Source organism: Brachionichthys hirsutus, chromosome 10 (genome assembly GCF_040956055.1).
Source record: "Brachionichthys hirsutus isolate HB-005 chromosome 10, CSIRO-AGI_Bhir_v1, whole genome shotgun sequence".
NCBI classification, from domain to species: domain Eukaryota; kingdom Metazoa; phylum Chordata; class Actinopteri; order Lophiiformes; family Brachionichthyidae; genus Brachionichthys; species Brachionichthys hirsutus.
In genome coordinates this window covers 7,541,404-7,562,103 of record NC_090906.1, presented here as the reverse complement: position 1 = coordinate 7,562,103, position 20,700 = coordinate 7,541,404, and the positions used below count along the sequence as shown (strand labels likewise).

At 43.7% G+C, this 20,700-nt stretch overlaps 2 protein-coding genes across 2 annotated transcripts; both read right to left on the bottom strand.

The window, feature by feature from the left end:
• Positions 1–107: 107 nt before the first annotated feature.
• Positions 108–4,275, bottom strand: slc25a15b (solute carrier family 25 member 15b). Its single transcript, XM_068744495.1, has 7 exons — positions 4,115–4,275; positions 2,900–2,996; positions 2,569–2,827; positions 2,338–2,475; positions 1,809–1,984; positions 1,573–1,731; positions 108–1,454 (listed from the first exon to the last, which is right to left on the bottom strand). The coding sequence occupies exons 2-7, from the start codon at positions 2,952–2,954 to the stop codon at positions 1,336–1,338; spliced, it is 906 nt and encodes a 301-aa protein (XP_068600596.1). The 5' UTR covers positions 2,955–2,996; positions 4,115–4,275; the 3' UTR covers positions 108–1,335.
• si:ch211-284e13.4 (insulin receptor substrate 1-B) lies at positions 4,251–18,491 on the bottom strand. Its single transcript, XM_068744322.1, has 3 exons — positions 18,143–18,491; positions 12,751–15,858; positions 4,251–4,351 (listed from the first exon to the last, which is right to left on the bottom strand). The coding sequence occupies exons 1-3, from the start codon at positions 18,489–18,491 to the stop codon at positions 4,251–4,253; spliced, it is 3,558 nt and encodes a 1,185-aa protein (XP_068600423.1).
• Between the last annotated feature and the right edge of the window lie 2,209 nt (positions 18,492–20,700).

The window sequence follows — 20,700 nt, the reverse complement described above, 5'->3', positions numbered from 1 at the left end:
TAGTTTTAACGACAACCTGATCCTTTGCATCAGTTCTTGTGTTATACTCGGATACCACAGTAATTTTTAATTTATTTTCTACAAATCAGATGACAAAACACAGGAAAGTTACTATTCAACTTTTAATGTAGGTTATGGACACACCTGGTAAAGTCATGAACCAGGACTGGTACAAACGTTTCTGCAGCATCATAGCTTGTTAGGACTCTAAAATATCCATATCCTTTAAGGACATCGCGGTAATATGAATCAGAACTCCAGCTATTGAGTACAATAAAAAACAATTTGCTGGACCTGGAATGAGGCATGTAATGAATGCATTTTAGGAGGCAGGTGACGTTTTCTCAGTATTTCAATAAAGAAAAAGAAGTAAAAAGTGGCAACTGGAATCCAAAAGCTAATCTTGAAAATAAGGCCAAACAAATTTTAGACACTTGCTGGTTGTACTTCAAGGCTTCTTTAGAGGTCACTGAAAATCAGTAGAATTTAACTTTGATGTTTGAAACACCGAAGACTATTTTTAGCATGTTCATTTCATGTAGCTTTTGTTTCCTAAATAGTCCGTGGTGTGTTAAAAATAAGTCACATACTTTGCTGAGAATGACAATAACTAAGCTGTTCCTGAGGTTAAATGTATCAGCCGCTCCAGATGTTTACGGGAAACCTTCCTCCAGGAATTTAAGTACGTTCTATATAGTTGTCTTTTTTAAATAAACAGCATAATGTGGTGTGTGCTTCTTCTTGTAGCTGCATACAGAGCAAGAAAATGAAATTAGCATCGTGTGGATTCTACTTTGGGGCAGACATAAAACACTGTAGTGGTAAAGATTTCTCCAAAAGTGGTTGTTCATTGTTGCTGTACTCTGTGCTGCACGTTGCACTGCTGGCAGTGGCATTTTTCGGGGCATTAAAAACACAAGATTTAAAATTTAAAAACTTAAACAGAAGGTTTGCACCCCAAATATGACGTCAGAGGTACGAGAGCTGGGGTGTGTGCATTTTCAGCAAAGTTTAATGAACATTTTGGCAAAAACTCAGAACCCACACAAAGCTTAAAGCGTCACCTGGAGTTTGATTCGAAGGCAGGCCATAAATATTGGGACATCACCACAATTCTTTTATTTTTGGCTCTATACTCCACCTCTGCATAATTTAACCTTTAAATTGAGCCTCAAATTAAAGATGTGCAGTTAAAGCACCTCGTTTGTTTAGCATTAAATCAATTGTGGTGATGTAAAGAGACAAAAAGGTGAGAATTGTGTCCAAACATTTACGGATCTGACTAAATGCTTCACTTCAAGTTCACCCTCCTTCGTTTGTGTTCTTCATATAGTGTCAGTCAAACTTCTCCATCATGAACGTCCGGCTGGCCTCATACCCCAGGAAGAGAGCTCCATTTGCGGGGAAGGTGCGAACCATGGTGGGGGCCAGACCTGAGTAAAGCGCCCTCCAACCTAAACAGAAACCAGCCGAGATTATGCCAGTTTAAAAATTCAGTAAAAGAAAACCTGCACCGAAACTGAACTGGAAACATCCCGTCAAAGATTATAACACAAAATTCATTATAAATACCTTCAGTACGGACGACGGACATGAAGGTTTTGAAGAATCCTGCCTGTTTGTTCATCATAGACATGACCTGGATTCGAGACTTGATGCAGTCAATAGGAAAAACCACCAGCCAAAGACACGCCCCCGCGAAGCCCCCGCTGAACAAAAGTGGAGCCACCCCTGCAAACAGGAACACCATTCAGACACAATGGAGAGGGCTACCGACCCAGTTACCCGTCAGAAGAGTAATCTATTACCTATGTCTTTTTTCTCACACTTCATGTAGTCTGCAAAGCTGGTGCGGCAGAGCTCATAGGCACCGAATAAGCAGAAGTACCCGGGCACCTCTCTGGCTACGGTGGTGGTCAGGCCCTGGAAGAAGCCCTGCGGTCCCTCGTTCTTCATGATGGACTTCACCACCGACCACACTGTCCTTCAGACGGAGCACAAAGACGCTCGGCTCAGCGACACATGCACTGCACCGATCTAGCACTTTGCTTCTTACATATTAGTTCTTTTATTTCAACATTGCACGAGTCATATTTAAAATGTTCAGGTTGCACAATGCTAACTTAGCTGCACCAGTAGCTGAAACTACTTTTTAATTACTTAGAATAACAATTGGGCATAGGAAAATAATTTATTTTTGTGTATAATCCTAGTCATTTTTCAACACAGCCTACCGGTAATCTCCTTGGTATTAGGGAGTTTATTGTCATGAAATCTGAGTCAAATACCGGCACCTCTATAATATCATGCTAAAACAGTAGCTTATTCTAAACTTACTTCTGGCTCTGAGCAATATTTCCTGAGGCCTCCATCTCATACATGGCCTGCAGCCGACACTTGACAAGCTCAGTGGGGCAGAGAACCAGCGAGGCAAAGATTGATGCCACCGAGCCGGCACAGGCCTTCTGGACGTCACTGAAACGGAAGACATTTGGAGAGCTGCCGTGCGCTTTCAGAGTAAGGCTGGCGTCATGCCGACCAGGACGGCGTGGTTACTGCACAGCGTACCTCAGCACCGCTTCCCTGGGCAGCCCCGCCGCGGAGCAGATGACCTGCTGGCAGAAACCGTAACTCATGAAGAGCACGGAGTTCTCGGCGACGTTGGCCACCAGTGCCGGCGAGGTGCCCTGGTAGAGGCCACGCAGGCCCACTTGCTTGCAGGTGGACACCAGACAGTGGACAAAACCCCGGTACATTGTTGGAAAGGTCTGCATCTTGACCTTCGCTGTGTCCAAAGGCTGCCCACTGAAGACACATACCGCCCCCCCTTGCAGAGATTTAATTAAAGAAGCCCTCAAAAGCCCAGGTCAGCTGACAAACAGCGAAGCTCTGTAATTACCTACGGCTCCTGCAGAGAGGTCGATGATGGCCTGGACCGCCGGGTGAGGGGCCATGGCGCGTGAGACGTCGTCAGAAGAGGGCGCCCTTTCTCACAGCTACAAAGAAAGACAAACCAAGGACACTTTACCGCCTCGTCGCACTGTTGCGTCTGATTATGGAGCACTTTAATTACTATAAACACGCAGAGTACAATAAGCCATTTGTTGCTCTAAAATGCTCCTCTGACAGCGATTGTGTGTGGGTTTCTGCAGGGCAATCAAGAGCCGAGTTACAAAGTTCACTGTCATGAAACCGTCCTTATTTCGGGCAACAGAAGTTATTTATAGTCGGGAGAAATGAAGCGGAGGCCAGATTCATAAGATGAACTAACTCTAACTTTACTGAACAGTAAAACAAGAAGTTTTGAATCTTACATTTTTAAAAATCTGCAACTGAAATGAAAATTTAGACCTCAAATATGAAAAAAAAAAGTGAAATATTTAGAATTCTAGAACTGAGTTAAAAACATGTAAAAGTATTTCATTCATCTCCTTGAAGACGAGACGATATCCGAATTGCTTGCAGCGAGTGACGCTGGAGCTGGAAATGTTCTTTTGTTCATTATTGTCCATGTAATTATAACTGAATTACTATTTAGGGAAAGCTGTCTGGCTTGCAGTTGATTACTGTTTTGTAAATTACTATTTATTTGGACGAAAGCAATTTAAATCTTAAATATCTTACAGCAAATGCAGCGTCTAATGGTTTGTTGCGTTGCTTTCCTGTACAATCAGTTTATTTATAAGATTTTAATGTTATCGGACAATTTATCACCACGACGGTGAGATTTCAAAGCCCCAGGCTGTGAAAAGCCCTTCCCCGCGACAGTCACATATTCACCACTAGAGGGCGATACCAGCTCATCACGCAGAGAGAAACGCGTGGACGTTTGCCATCCTTTACCGGTACTTTAGACCAGATGCGTCCGAACTGCGCCGCGGAGGGCCGAGACGCTGCAGGGTCTCCTTCCAGCCGGTCACAAAAACAAGTTATTTTAATTATCAACACCTCCATCCATTTGAGAGGAGCAGCGCATTAGTAAGAAACGATTTTAAATAGAGTTTAAGTAAAATTTAAAGTGGTCGGAATATTATAAGAAATTTACATTTTCTATATTTTACCTGAAATATATATAAAACCTAAATGAACAAAGGAATATAAATGAAATACTAACCTCACAGGAGGAGAGAGCCGGCGTTCAGCTCATCGGCGCGTTGCAGCTGAGCGATAACGTTATCGATTAACTCGGGATGATGATCCTGTGAACAAGCCTAATGTTGTCCACGCGCGAGCCACAGTCTACAAAAACGTCACGTCATCTCCAAAATAAACAGGAACGCTGCTCGCCCGAGGTCAAAGGCCGAGTCCGAGCAGCGGCTCGGGCGATGTTGTCGCTTCAGTGATTCCAGAGCTGGAGAAAAACGAAGAGCATCACTATACTCAAAAGACCAGCTCAGAAAGTACCGGTCGGAATTCAATTCATTCCCACTTCTACCATTGTTTTTAACCATAAAACTATATTTTACGCAGTTGTGTCCTGAAAATCACCAATGAATAAAACCGTAAGTTTAATGAAACCATGTTTTTTGTAAACTAAACATTTAATAAAGAATTCCGAATGATGCTGAATATCTTTTATCTACTTATCCTCTAAAAGTTAACATTACTAGTTATATTATAACTAAAAGCCACTAACGCAGAAGCCAGATACAGACAGAAAAAGCCACTGAGTCATCTTTGTAATTTAAGATCTACGAGGTCACGAAAACGAAAACACTTCCGGTTTACGTTCCATTTCTTCTTCTTTCTTAACTAAAACCGACCCGAGTTCTACAACGCCTCCTGCTGGTCGAATGTATTTTTGGCTGTTGAAGATAAAGTGCAACTTTACAACTGCGTCCTCTTTTGAGACTTTTAATTAATTAATTCATCTTCATGAAGGACAGACGATCATAATAATCCCGTTTTCAGTCGCTTATCCAAATCTGGATCACGTGTTACTCTGGAGCCTATCACAAAGCTGACGACGGAAGAGAGGCGTGATACACCCTGGACGAGTCACACAGAAAGACAGACTCCCACTCGTGATCACACTTATATCTGTGGACAATTTTTGAATACCCAGTTGACATAAATTGCTTGTTTTCGGTGGTGGGAAGAAACCCGAGGACAGAGAATTCACACACAAAGCATAAACCCCATGCCACCGCGATGCCCGTATAACAGACAAGCCAACATTTAGTGTGCAATATATTTGGATGAGCGAATAAGCATCTGCCATTTAGTGTATATGCAGGTTTGAAATGCTGAAAACATTGTAATTTCTAAATAATATTTTTAATATAATTATTTTAGAGCACTTTATCCGTTCTTCACTTCTTAGGTGTGTCAGAAAGTCATTAAGGTGAAAGGTCAAACTATATCGGCTTAATACTTTCAAAAACCTAAAAGAAGCACTTGTGAATTATTAAACCGACAACTGCGCCGAGTCTAATCCAAACATTGGTATAAATAGAACTTCTTTGGAATGTCTCAATCAGAGTCACCCTGGGAGTTCTGTGCTCTCACACATTTGTCTATAACGCCTTCCTGCAGAACAACACCGAGCTTTCATGTGCTGGATCAGTCACAGTGCCCTGCTTTATCAGCGCTGTGTGAAATCACACTAACAATACAGGACTTCCTTGGATTGGGATTAAAATGAGTCTAATATGGCTTGGGACAGGATGCCAGATATTAATGGACGGCCATCTAAGTGAGAAAGATAACCCAACATGGAACATACGGTAGTTGTTGAAATTTCCAAAACTGAGAGAATTCATTCATTACTTTTCTGCTTACAGTCAGAAAATAAATGTTTTTCTCCTTTGTCTTTTCTCCTGTTCTTAAACTTATTTTTAGTATACATAAACAAGATGTAACGTAGCTTACATATTTGGAGATACATTCAGGAAAATAGTATTTATTGTATTCATTTTAGACTTTTATCTATATACACACAGCAGGTGTCATGTTTTTAGAGCCTACAGGAGATGAAAAATGTCATATTCACTTTGATGGTTTGGACATGTCCACAGAGGAGAGACAGAGACTATATAGGTAGAAGGATGCTGAGGATGGAACTGCCAGGGAACAGGGCTAGAGGTCGACCCAGGAGAAGATACATGGACGTAGTGAGGGAGGACATGAGAGTGGCTGGTGTTGGGGAGGACGATGCAAAGGACAGGGTGAAGTGGAGAAGGTTGATTTGCTGTGGCGACCCCTGATGGGACAAGTTGGAAGAAGAAGAAGACAACATGTTTCAGAAGATATACGTCGTAATAAATTGCACTTTTAATCAGCGTGGTAATCTTGTAAATTTCAAGGAGATCAATTAAATTAAATAAATGAAAAACGTAAATACTTTTTTTTTTGTTCCGAGAAAAGTTTCCTTTTATTTTAACAATTATACGTATTTTTGAAACAATGTGGTTTGAACTACTTTGCTTCAAAACAGCTGCTCATCAAACCACAGAATATCCCCAAAACGTCGACGCTGTTAATCATCTATAAACTGAAATGTTACCAAAGTACCATCTGTTCCAGCATGGTAACCTGGGATTAAACGCGTGTGCTCTCTGTTCACGGTCTCATCCTTAAAAACCTGGTACAGCAGTCAGAATGAACTCGTCTGTGTGTCTCGCATTCATTAAAAAAAAAACCCCAAAATGTTCCATATCACTTTGACTTTTATCAAAAGAAACATTGACGTTGTCTACATCACAGACAAGAATCATCAATTTTCTGTTTTGAACAATTTTGCAATGAACAGAATGACCCCCCCCCCCCTCCCCAGAGCAAACTCCTCTATACACAGTATACTTTACATACACATAGTTCCTCGTCAGTCTGTTTGCATTTTACATCATTATCAAAGTACCGTCATCATATTTAAAATACATACAACAATCTGTCCATTCTAATCATAATTGCCGTTCTGATTGTACATACAGTATCATTTCCCATAGTGAGACATGAATCAGCATTTTCTGTGCCTCGTTTTCATTATAAAATATTCTCAAGCGACAAAACCAGCCTTTTTAATAAACCAAAATATTTCTGATGATTTGTTGATGAGAAGCTTTTTTTTTACATCTGCCGTGCACATGAGAATGGAAACACTTGCAACGAGCCTCACGCCGTCAAAGCAATTTAAATATGCAATATCGCAAACTGCGTATACTTAAATGCCACAGCTTTTATTTTTGCGTCCCTCCTTTCCTGACGTCAGTAACGCCCCGAAACCTTCTCAGACGCTCCGAGGAGCTTTGCTACCAACTGTTATGTCTGCTTGAACTCCAGATTATGGGGCACAGCCAGAGAACCATCGGTAATCCCCAATTATAACAGAAGGAATAACAAAGAGATTATATATAAAAAAAGATCACTTCAACAAAAGAACAAGACAAGTTAGAAAAGGTGGAAATCCTCCAAGTGTTTGTGTTGTTTTCAGCATTGAGCACAGGCTGTGGGCAGTAGTGGGCCGCCGCGCTCAATCAAGGTACATCGCTTTTTTTTTTTACCTAATAGGATAAAAAAAACAAGGTCTATTAAATTTACATTAGAAAAAACAGATTTTCAAAAATGTCCTTTTCAGTTTTCAGCATCAGTGGTCCTCAACCCAGCTCGCTGAAGCACCGACAACGAAGCTGCTGCAAAGGCAGAGTGGGCCGGGTGTCTTTAGGGACGCGAAAGGAGGTCAGTCTGTGAGGAACCTCAAATAATCTAATTTGCTTGATTGTAACGGCGTGCAGTGAAGCATTTAGAAGTTGCAACAGGCTCAGAATTGGTTAGTAAAACAACACGGTGAGAAAAAAAAATCTAAGCGTTAAAAATCCATCAGGAAAGACTTGTTAATTTTGACCCTGTTTGCACACAGCCAGAGCCCTCGACTGAAATGTCTGTCAACACAACATCATGCCCATTTCAATTGAAACAACTTACTTTCCTCGACTGAAATGTCTGTCAACACAACATCATGCCCATTTCAATTGAAACAACTTACTTTCCAGCCCAGTGGCTGTCAAGCTAAAATGTATTTTTTAATCAGATCTGTGTCTGGTTTTGTGTGTCTATACTTTGCAAACAATCTTCACACTGTAGTAGATATTTTTTGGCAATTTGACAGCAGCAGAATATTAAGACTGGGTTAAAAGAGAAAGTGATCAGTGTGAGCACAAACAGCCCATAGTTTCATAATTTAGAGTCTTGAGTGTAGAGGGGGGGAAAAAAAGAGAAACCAAAGAGAGAAGCTGTTCACACTGAATCCACATCCAGATAATCCACCTCAATGTGATGATAAGTGTCTCTGGGGTTTAGGCTAAACACCGAGTGGTTAAAATCACCTCCTGGCCTGTTTGTCTCGGGTTTCTAAATATCCTGCAGGTAAATAAGTACATACGTTCTTGACATCCTGTTAGAACATACATCCTGCTCAATCGTGAGACACAAGGAACTATGTTCTTCTTATGGATGGATGTCAATGAGCTTTTTGAGGCAGATGTGGGTGCGTTTGTGGAATCTGGGAGAGATGGTGTCTGGCGCTGTGGCGTCGCATTAATGGCAGTAAATGGCGTTTTGTCGAACAGTCCCTTTTTGTGTGATGTGTCCAGAAATACAAAGGTAGTGCTGAATTCTGGGATGCAGAATGCTTAAATTTATAAGACTATATCCCATAACTACTGATCCAAATCCACATCCAAAGAACACCATTATTAATAAAAATATTTTTTGTATTATTATATATTGGGAAAACTCCACTACATTGGTGGAAGCTACTCTTTTCTAAGGGCTGGCTAGTTTCTCTCTGCAAGCTTCCTGTTCCACAGTGACCATTATTAACCAGCTTCACCTGGAAGATGAATGCATGTTCTTTCAGTAGGCCGTCAGCTACAGCAGGACCTGAAGTGAACACATCCCGTCGTGTGAAACGACCCAAAGTCAAAGACAGAGATGTATTCTTTTTTTTTCTTTGTGTATTTTTGGCCAAACCTCAGCTCGACTAAGGCAAATAAAAAAAAGGGAAGTGCTTACATTATGGCTGAAGTATTAGGCCCTGCAATAAAATAAAAATGACATTTGTTTTTATTTTTATGTTTCTAATCAACACAGTAAGGCAATTTGAATATGGCTGAGTGATAACAATAACACTTCCAGTCTGTCTGTAAAGATGTTCACATTTTGGACTCAGGAGAGAAACTGCTTCTTTTCATTTTTTTATTTTTCACAACCCATTTTAAGATTACCTGTGTAAAAACAGCTACAATCAAAAATGAGGCACTTTATAAAAGATTATAGAGATATCTAAGCTATATAGTATTAATCATTAAACTGTATGTATACTGTTTATTCTATATAACCGTTGTAATGTGTCACTTCATATTAGAATAGTGTTAAATGACGACACACTACAGTATGCACTATAGTTTCTGTCCTTCTACTAGTGTACTGTAGTATATACTATAGTATAATACAAAGATATAATAGAAAAGCTCAGTTGCCAAAAAAAAAATGTTTACACTTTCAAAGACTTTGAGTAACGCCACGATTCAAAGGTGCTGCATTTATTTTACGGTGAGACAGAGAGAGAATGACAAAGTGCTCACATTCAAATAGCAAACAAAATGTTTATTATAAGGTCTAATTTGAATCCTGTCAACTTACTAACACGTGTGCTTTCACATATGGGCTGTAGTTAGGGACTGTATAAAAATTACTAGTGGGAGAATGGAGAAGGTATTTTAGGAGTGAAAGGGAGGGTCTCAATAGTTTCTCAAATTAAATCATGTCTTGTGATTTTTGTTTTTAAATACAGCACCAAGATGGCTTTCATTATCCTCTATTTGACATGGTCATATGATCGGCTAAATATATTTATTTATTGGAATGTCCATGAGAAATACAAAAGTTTTTGATGGATTTTGATGAATGTCTGTGTTGGAGAAGGTTGATCCCATTTTAAAATGGATCACAGGATGGATGCAGGATCTGGATCACTTCTTACATTTCTTCGTCATTGTCTTGTAACTTGAAGAACTTGTACAGTCCCTAACGGCAGTATTAATCCCACCTGGCCAACAACCACATTATATGATTCCTTCAGTACGTGTCGTATTACATACACAAAATCGAATTACTGTCCGATCCAATTATCTTCGACCACCGATGGGTTGTGGCTTTAACATTTGCATACAGGCAAGATTTGAGACCCGGCTACTGGACATGTGACGTTTAGTTTATGCACTGTGTAAGCTGGGGCTGAATAAACAAGTCGCCTGTGTGAGTTCATATCAGGAGTTTTAAGGATCAAATTAACTCTGTGTGGAAAAACACACACAATACACAGTATTATAGGAGGATCATTTTGAATGCATAAAGAGAGCGGCGTCTTTCTCTTCCCTAAAAATGCACCGACTATCGACTCTGAATGTGAAAATGGAAATGTAACTGTGTGAAACCCGATTTAATGTCGTTTGCACTCGTCATATTTATGATGTAAAATGTGTGGGGGTTTCACAGAAACACTTTATTCCTGTGCAAAAAATAAAACAACCTGACAGAAAACCCAAGATATATGTAAATTAAAATTGCATTATTCATTCACTTAATTTCCATCCCGTGTGATAAGATCATTTAGAAAATCCTCTGTAATCAGTGGTCCATAAGTGTACAGACTTTTCTTTTGGCAACTGTATATAATAAATAAACAGAATACAGCGACAGCATATATGAGTGTATGAAACTCCTGTCAAGCTGCATTCCCGTCTTATTTTGAGTCAAAATGACAGCTGAAGATCATTTCACTTATCCAATATGGACAAAGGATGATGTGACGATATATAAAAACACAAACGTTGAGAATTTCACTGCAAATAAACCCTCTAAAATGTAATTGCGTGGGCTGCCACGTCGAGCCTCGAGCTACAAGAGTTGAATCGATTGCTCCAATAACAAACAAGTGTTATTTTTTAAAATGAAACTACACAGATGGACTTTTTCTGCCATTAGTGTAATTCCCTGAAGGCCTGATTAATGCCCACATGATCGCCCACACACAAGTTGTCTTCCATTATATTAAGTAAAATGATGATCACATGCCATTTCTGTTTCAAATAAAGGCTAAATTACACATTTTCCTTACCCTGACCGTGTGTGTGTGTGTGTGTGTGTGTGTGTGTGGCACACATTTGGTTGACAGAAAACTGCAAGCACGATGGGGATGAGTCGCCCAGGGGTTTTCAGTGGGTGGACTTGGTGTACAGGTCTGTTGTGACCGTCTGCCCTCGCAAACTCGTCTAGAGCTTTGCGCTCAAATCACAGGCCGAGATCAGCAATCTGGAAAAGAGTCAAAAGCAAGCAGAAGTTTACATCAGAGCCTTTCCACACAACAGGTTTCACTAGAGTTCATGTACAATTTTATACAGTTTTACAGAATGAAAAAATGACCACTGGAGATGGTCTATACATGGGTGGCCATCATCTATAATCAGGCAGTCTGGAGTGTTCAAGTTCCGTCATTGAACAGACAGTATAGAAATAGTGCAAATAAAACATGGTGCACACATGTATACATACATATTCTTGATTTAATTCTGGAATTTTTAATTTAAAGGATTTAATTTGAGTGCCTAATTGAAATATAATTAAAACATGCGGGTGGCGTATAATGTGATAATAGCAAAAATAATTTAAGTGCTGATTGGATGTTTGAGAACCATGCCTGTGTATTGGAGGCTTTATTATCTGCATTGCAGCGTCCGTCCTCCCTATTCCCAGGCTTCATGTATTTACTTCCATTATTACAGCATTAATGAAAGTGGGCTAAATGCTTTTTGCAGTTTATAAGAGTAGATGCACTTTTCATGGCAAATGATAGTACCGGTAATTTAAATTTATTTAAACAAATAAATAATAATAAATTAAACCATTGGCAATTTAAATAATTAGGCAGTTATTATGATAATATATATATTTGGAGAAATTGAATAGCATTACATGGCAATCATTCATTCTCCCTGAATAAGGTGTGCACTTTTTCTTGTTCCATTCAGTCCTCTCATAAATATTAATATTTACCTATGTATTTATATTTTAACATACTGCTTTCTGCAGATTTTAGTTTTCCACATGCCAGTGTACATTCAGAAAAAATAGACTTCCATCACCAACGTTAAACCTTAAATAATTAAGTTTGAGGAAAGTGTCAGAGCTGCTACATGAAATTCAGCGGTCGATACTGCACACCCCCCACATGAACACAACCACCTGGACTGTCTTTTAGTTCTCTCTCCATCCATTTATGTGGAATGGCTAATTACCAGAAGACATATCAATTGGCTTTGCTCTCTGAACACCCACTTATGATAATAAGAGACTCCACAGACAACCCACAGCCTGGAAACATGAAGTGAAGGTACACAGAGGTGAAGGATGAAAAGACTGAAAAGCCACGGCTGTGTGCAGGTTTGGGGTTAAACTCGTATCATAAAATATTAGTATAGAAAAGCGTAAATTAGTGTTTATGAAGTTTTTATTTTCTTAGTTCATCAATTGACGATTTGATCTATAAAGAGTCACACAGAAAAAATCAAGCTTTGTTTTTTTGATCATCTGAAAGATGAGCAAACGAACGCACCACTGTAGACACCGCTACCACCTGCAAACCCTGAAAGACAATATCCAAGAATGCATCTCTGGAAATGTGCCTCAGTAGGATTTCCTATAATATTTTGATGAACAGATATTTTAGGATCAGCTTGCAGCTCCACTTACCTTGACCATCCGTCCTGCTGCTCTGGTGTGCTCTTAGTTCTTCTGACTTATAGAAATCAATACTGGCATAAGTATTCAGGCTGGAGCCGGCACTGCTGGCCATTGCACTTCCTGTGATGTTGTAGGGGGCAGGAGGATGCTCCACTCCGGCTTGAGGGCTCTCCTTAATGGCCAAGTCAAGGTCAATATAGTTAAGGCCTTGTTCGGCGGAGGCTTGTGGCGGAGTTGTGGCAGATAAACCGGCTGTCTCCCACAATGAGCCTTCCAAACCGTGCCGATGGCTCGCTGCCTGGCTTCCCTCTTGGAAGATGGATGTGGAGGAGGACGGGTGGCGTTGTAGGGAGCGCGGCGAGTCGAACGCCTCTGAGCGGTGGCTCTGTCGTCCCTGCGAGTCACCTCGAACCAATCGGCTGGCCCGCTCTGGTGAGTGGAATGACTCGGCTGGTGAGAAGCCAGGCCCCGTCTCCAGCGCCATGGATACCGGTTGAGCAGCGTGAATGGCAGCTGTTCCTGTGATGTTGGAATTGGAACCTTTATTATCCATATATGGAGCAGGGGCGCCTGTCGGCATCGCTGCCGCCTTTCCTTTCGTCCTGTGGCCGGCGTTGCCTTCTGCAGCCAGAGGTGAAGATGTGCTGTGCTCATGGCGGGCTTTGGGGGCAACAGCTGGTTGGCCCCGTGGGCTGTTGAAAGTGGATCTAGCAGCCGTTAGGGCCGTGGAGGTCTTCCCTAGATCCATGCTGACATATTCGGCAGAGGTGGACAACGGCGCGGAGAAGCTGCGGGGAAGGTTCTTGGGATTATCGTGGCAGAAAAGCGGCTGATTAATGGGCCGAAGCGTTCCATGGATCACAGCGTGTTTAGAGCCCGCACATCGTCCTCCATCATACTTGCCGTCCTCCTTGAAGACAATGCTAACGTAATCACCAACGTTTTGAGACGCCGATGGCAGCAGGTTCTCCTTCGCCCTTGGCAAGGTGTTTGCTTTAGTCATGTCTGCGATCACACTGAGAGGGCGGCCTCTCCGCTGCGGCTTCGGGCTCTTGGCACTTGATCCGTGTTTTGGCTGGTGACGCCCTTCTTTCGTGCACGTTCCTGCGCTCTTGCACTCCGTTCCGGTCCTTAATAAACTTAACCCTCTCCCTGCTGATATGGACTTGTCTTCCAGGCTTTCGCTGCTGGCTGAGCTGGAGGAGAAAGAAGAGGAAGACATGGAGAGCTGACAGCCTCCCGCCGAGCCCACGGTCATTTTGTTTCTCTTGCTATATCCCACTCCCCCTCCCCTTCCAGCGCCATCCTGCCTACTGCTGTCCTTTTTCCCTTCCCCTTTGTTTAAGTCATCCTCAAAGCGAGTATAGAGAGTATGCTGATAGGCTCGCGGCAAGGAGAAGTAGGAATTGAACATTTTTGGTTGCAGTTGGTGCTGTTCGGGGTGGGAGGGCGGCGTGCTGCAGGCAGAGCGGCTGCAAACAGGCGAGATGTTCATGTAGTCGCTCGCAGCCCGGCTCTCCATGCTGGTTCTGCTGTCCCACATGCCCAGTCGGTGCAGATCTGTGGAGCTGCTGCTATTGGGAGACATGACCATGTAGCCCTCCGAGCTGGGCTGGTGGATGTGCTGAGGTGGGGACACACTGTTGTTAGGAGTCATAGACATATACTCATCCTCGGCTCCGGGTTTGGTTCCAGTGTCAGGGATACCTATTGATGGCGAGAGTGGAACGGGAGACGTCACTCCGGGCAACATGGCCATGTATCCGCTATCCACAGTTGCCCCTGTATCCATCTCTGCTCTGCTTTTGTCACCCCTCTTCCTGCCCTCCTCAAGCGCCACACCCCCGGCTGCCGGAGCTCTTGAGCCGTGATGCACGTCTGCCCTCTCTCTGTTGCCTGTATGTGACATGATGGCATATTCTTCATCATCTTCATCTTTCGTATGTGGGGTCAGTCGCTCATGGGCTGCCAAAGGCAGAGAGGCCCTCTTGCTTAGTAGTCTACGTTCTGCCTCAGATTCCCTACTCGATGCACGGCGCAATATCCGCCGTCCTTTTGAGCGGCGATGAGAACCGAGGAGACCCTCCCGCTGTCCCATCACTATGTAGCTGGAGGAGCCTTCTCCATGCGCGTGATGTCCAGACAGGCTGGGCACAAGCAGAGAGTGTTCCCCAGGACTGGAGCCATATTCATCTGAAGAACCATAGTCGCTTGGTGAACCCGACACAGACACTCGCTGAGAAACACGGGGGTATGAACAGATTGCCATTCCTCCCACCGCGGCCCCCACCAGACCACACTCTGATCCGTGACCCGAACTGGACGACAAGCTTGGAGCAGGAGAGGGAGCAGGATTAGGCGTATAACGTGCAAGGCTAAGGGTAATCTTAGCAGGAGTTGGAGCTCTGGTGGGCTTAGGTCTCAATGTTGGCGTAGTGGAGCAGGAACCATTAAGACTTGGGCTGGAGCTGGCCCACGCCCCTTTAGCACTTCCCCCACTCTCCTCCGACCTTGCCCCAATGCTGGCAGTTCGTGCTCTTGGGAATCCATGGCGTGATGTAGGCGAAGTGCTTGTACTGCTGCCTCCAGTTCCAGGCGTCTCTGTGCGGGCTCGCCGGGAGAAGCCCACCTGGCTCGGTGGCAGATTCGGATGATGGCGGCGGCTCGGGACGCTGATGGGGTTCGAAGCGGTGCCACCTCCACACGATGTTCCCACAGACTGAGACTTACTGCGCTGACGGAACTCCTCGCTTAGGGCTTTCATTGCTTCCAACAGGGTCTCGTGCATGTTCTGAGCCACCACAGAGTCGTCCACCTGCATCCAGAACTCTCCAGGGCCGGTAACCGCTGAACGACCCACCTCAATGAAGAAGAAGTTCTCCGAATGGCCACACCGACGGACATTCATCAACTGCAACACCACTGCTGCCACGTCAGAGTTGAGTTTGACAAAGTTGACGGTCTTTTCGGTTAGGCACAGCCGGTATATGCCCACCAAGTTCCTGGCATGTCCAAGACCTTTGGGCCAAACCTTGACCTGCCACACTTCCTTGAAGGTGGGAACAGGAGATGGAGAGCTACACTCTCCGCTGCTGCCATAGTCTTCAGGGGTTTTACCTAAGACGGCAATAAAGAACAGATAAATACTAAAATACAGACATTAAAGGACTAAATACATCCAACACGCATAAAATATCCTAGAAAACCAAGATTGAAATAAAACACAACCTGTTGAAACCAATACCAAACTTTACACTCTAGAATCAATTCAAAAATCTAAATATCGATACTTTCAATACTTCGGTCATTTCAGGTAGTACATGTGTATCAGGAACACAGTGGAAAGCAGCTAAATATTGGGATCTCGTACAAATGATACGCGATCGGTGAGAACTTCTTCCTCTGCCTGGGTAAGTGTGTGCTGCGGCGTTTCAGTCACTCAACTGAAGAAATGGCAAATTGGAAAAGGAGTCACGTGTGGACCTCTTAAAGTGTCACAAAAAGCCAAGATACAACTTGTAGTATTTGTGGAAAAACAGCGAGGAGTTGTGGCAACACAACAAAACTTGTTAAACACCTCAAACAATACCACAACCCAGAATACGAGGCGTTTAAGGTGAGTCGGGCTACAGAGGAGGGGTGCGCTGCGTCAGGCGCTGCTGTAGGGCGAAACAAGCGTCCCTCGTTGCTATAGGGCGAAACAAGCGTCCCTCGCTGCGTCAGGTGCTGCAGGAAGGTACTATCCAGGTACAGAGGAGAACACGCGGAGCTTTAAGCAGCGCTTGATACTTTAATGATGGAGTTTACATTAATAAATATAGCTGTAAAATAAGTAATTTATAGTAATAAACTGCATGACTTCAGTTTGGAGTGATGCTGGAGTATGTGTATGTATCACTGGGATAATCTCTAGGATAATCTCACATCTGCAGAAAAGCCTAGATTTAGTCACTTATGGTTTCCTGAAGAAGTGAATATAATTAATATATCAAAATGTAGGTAATTTTTGTGGCATTCATGTATTTTAATAAATTTACTGGCAATTTCAATTTGAGTCAGCCAGGATTGTAAAACAGCAGGTGTTTGTAGCCCCTTGTTGTTCGCAGACACTATCATTGAATCCACATCAGATGAAGCATTATGAATTTATGTTTTGAGATTCACTACTTTATTTTCATCATATATTTAAATTTATACAAAATATCAGTATATCGGATAGGAAGGGAAATGTGTTGTATCGCACGTCACTAATGAGCAGCTCACATCCATGTTTGCTGTAGTTCGAGGGTTGGTTCGTCAGCCTGCTGTAAGTGTGACGTCACGGCACTGATCTGTGTTCACACATGACGTCAGATGAGGGTCACGAAATGAATGCAAACTGGCCTGGTTCGAGAAAAATCTAAAAAATGGTCACTTCCAAACCTCAGTGTGGGGGCGCAACGATTGTTCCAGTTTAATGTCGATCATGTGATTGATCATCACAGATCAATGATTGTTTTTCTTTCTGCAGTCGCCTCGATCTCCACTCAATTATCTCCCATTCTCAAGAAAAAAAAGATGTTTAATCCGGAGAATCCGCGTAACGTTGCGTTACATTACCGACATTCCATTAGCGCAGCGTATTAGAATGAATTAAATTAGCGCGTATGTTTTTATTTCAACGCCGCGTCTCGATGGTTTAGAAAGCTGCCAGCATCGAAGCAGGGGCAAGCCCATCAGGCTGTAGTAAGGATAACGGGGGGGGGGGTCGGCTCCAACATAAGCAGAACGACGTAAACACGAGGAGAACCCACAGCAGCACTTTTTTTTCTCATCTCCTCCCTGCCGGTGGCTTCGTGGAACACGAATGTAGGTTAGTCGGAGCTGTGGCAGAAAAACACAAACACGCGCACACAGCTCCAGCGGCGTGGCGCGGCGCGCAGCGCGCAGCGCGATAGGCTGCCGCTCCATGATGCGTCCTTTGGATGGTTGCTATATGAACCTCTGCGCCATGCCCAAACGGGGTTGATATGGAATACACTCGACCAGGGGGTGGAGGGGGGGCGGCTACACATGATTACACAAAGATTATAGTTTAAATGATATTCATTTTTATTCCGCAGGTTCGGACCGTGTTCCGCAGCGCGCCGCCCCATTCCGGGTCGGTCGGATCCACCTGTCTCGGTTACAAACACACGCACGGTCAAGATTGATCACTCGCGATGATATATATATAGTTCTAGATTAAAATGAAATGAAGGATCCGCAGCTTAAAAAAACAACAAAAAAAACGTGATGTACAAAAACAATTAGAATAGAGAACAAGCCGAGGCAGATATTGAGCAGACTCCCCACGGCGGGAGAGGCCCCGACGCAGGGACGGGGGGGGTAATAAATGGTGCCACGCGTGTGCGCGTCTTACAGTGGCTCTGGAGGTCCTGCATCGCTTGGTACCAGTCCTCCTGGATCTCCTCGCTGTCCGCCGCGATGGCGAAGCTCTCGCTGCGCGCGTAGAGCACGATCATGTGCTTGTTCTTGGAATCTGCGCGTTTGTTGATGTTGAAGCAAGTCTCCAGGCTCAGGACTTTCTTGGGCACCGGAGATTTACTGCGAAATTTCTTCTCGTTCTCGTAGTACTCCAGCCGAGCCGGACCGCGCTCCGAGGCCGCCCGCAGCACGAAGAACCGCCGGTGCATTGATTTGTGCTTGCGGAGGTAGCCGCTCTTCTGGACGTCCTCGTAGCTCTGCGTCTCGGCTGCTTGGTTCTCCATCGCCGAAAGCAAAAGCAGGGCGTTGGAAATTACAGGACGATAAGCTCAGGGGAAATACCCAAGTCCATGCCTGCTCCTCATCAATCCATCCCCGGGTGCAGCATGCGCGCGTTCAGGATGATCAGCCCAAAGATCTACTACCATGCTGTTAGTCCGGCCGCGGCAGGAGAGGATGCGCGCACCGGGGCGCGCAAAGCGTCCACCGGCAGCCCAGCCCAGCCCAGCCCAGCCCCGAGCGACCAGGTCCAGCCACGGTGCAGTTCAGCTGCGTAAAGGATGTCTCCTCCACCTGTCTGAGGTTACACACACAGCCGGGCTCTCTGTCAAGCCAGAGGAATCAGTCGCAACTTCCTACGGAGGTTTTCAAAATAAAACACCATCCTGAAAGTCTAAATTACATTTTGCTCATCAATTCTTGCCTTTTTTATCTCATGTCAGCGCCTTTTACAGAGGCTGTTCCGGCTGCCGCACCTTCATTAGGCGTCAGCATTCCATATAAAAAGAAGAAGAAGGAGAATATTCACCATACATGTCTTCAAATTGGGGTGAGAGAGTGATGTTCCGGAGCATCTCGGTCTCCTAGCAGAGGCCGAGGTCAATAGTTGACCCGATTACTTCTAAAATGCCATTCAACATTTTCTAAGATGTCATGCTGGTCGTCAAACACTGCTGCTTTGAATTCCATCCTGAACGCGCGCATGCTGCACCCGGGGATGGATTCATGAGGAGCAGGCATGGACTTGGGTATCCCTGTCCTTGAGAGGACAGGGATCTGATCTTTTTGTAGTGAACCCTGTTCAGGACAGAGGGCATCGGTTCCAGTCCGTGCCGTCACCAAGGCCCAGTTAATTCATTTCAAGTTCCAACAAGATATGTGATCCATCAACATTTCTGCCTTTAATACGCTGCAGTGTTAAAGGAAATTAAATCTCTAAAAAAAATCTATTTCTCCTTCCAGAACTTGGACAATAGTCATTCAAGGGACTCGTTCATACAATTTATTCACAAATCAGTGAAATAAAGCCAATTTTGCGATGACCAGATATGTAAAAAAAAAAAAAAAAACCAGAAAGGGGTTAATTAATCAACCACTTTATTCTGATTGCTTACAAAATATAATGACCCTGTCATGTGATCGAGTTCCATGAATTTCAAGGAACACAAATCCCCCCCTTGGTGTTCCGTCTCCTTGTGATATGAGCCCCATCATGCTTTAAATGTGAAATCCTTCCCGCTCAGCCTCCGGTCTCCTCCGGTTGGCTCAGGCGGGCTTGACGCACCTCCTGCATGCCAGCCTGCTAGACAGATCCAAGCCGGTGCCAGTCGGACACCAAGGGGCTCCAGGACTGATGAGGGGTCCATACATGCAGCCGAGGGAAGCCTTCGTTCACAATCATGTGGACGATCGGGACAAGTGGGACAAGCAGCAGACCTAATCTGCAGTAATGCCGCCATTTAAATCATACCTGCAGAAAGTAATACACATCTGTATCATGATGCCTTCATCCATTCACAGTTCTGATAGTAGATATATACCCAACTGTAGAACAAACCCTACACGTGTTGAATTAATTGCTCTACATTGTCATTTATGGGGGGGGGGGGGGGGGGGGGGCTGCATTGATTTGGAGCACTGCACTCTAAAAGCCCCAAAGCAAAACCATGCATTTGCACAGCAACACACAATACGGCAGCGGTTTTATGTGGGTTTATAAAGAGTGAGGTCTTATTAGTGAGCCAAAAATACAGGAACAAATGAAAACAGCATAAAACGTTAATATGCAATTGACAATGAAATTTAAAAGGAAAAACAGGACAGTTGTTTGGTCAGTCTGCGGTTAACTCCAAGGGACGCAATCACAGTGCCAAAAGTACTTGGCATGGAAACCTGTCAAACTGATCAAATTGTCCTTGCAGCAACCCCTGTTAATGGAAGAAGTAGGAGTTGCTGTTGAACTGACATTGTCCTCGGGGTGTGGAAATCACCTGTTCCTGCAGAGACACAATCTGTTACTCTGTTTAAGATAGTAACATTTTAATAAATTCACACATATTCAGTTGCAGCTAAAGCACAAAACGAGATATACTACGTTGCACGTTCATGATGGAATTTAAATATTATGAATTCTATTCTCAAAAGCAACAAACAGACTTTGTTACTTTTACGTAAATTATAATTACATCAGTTTTTTTAAATATACCTTGAGCC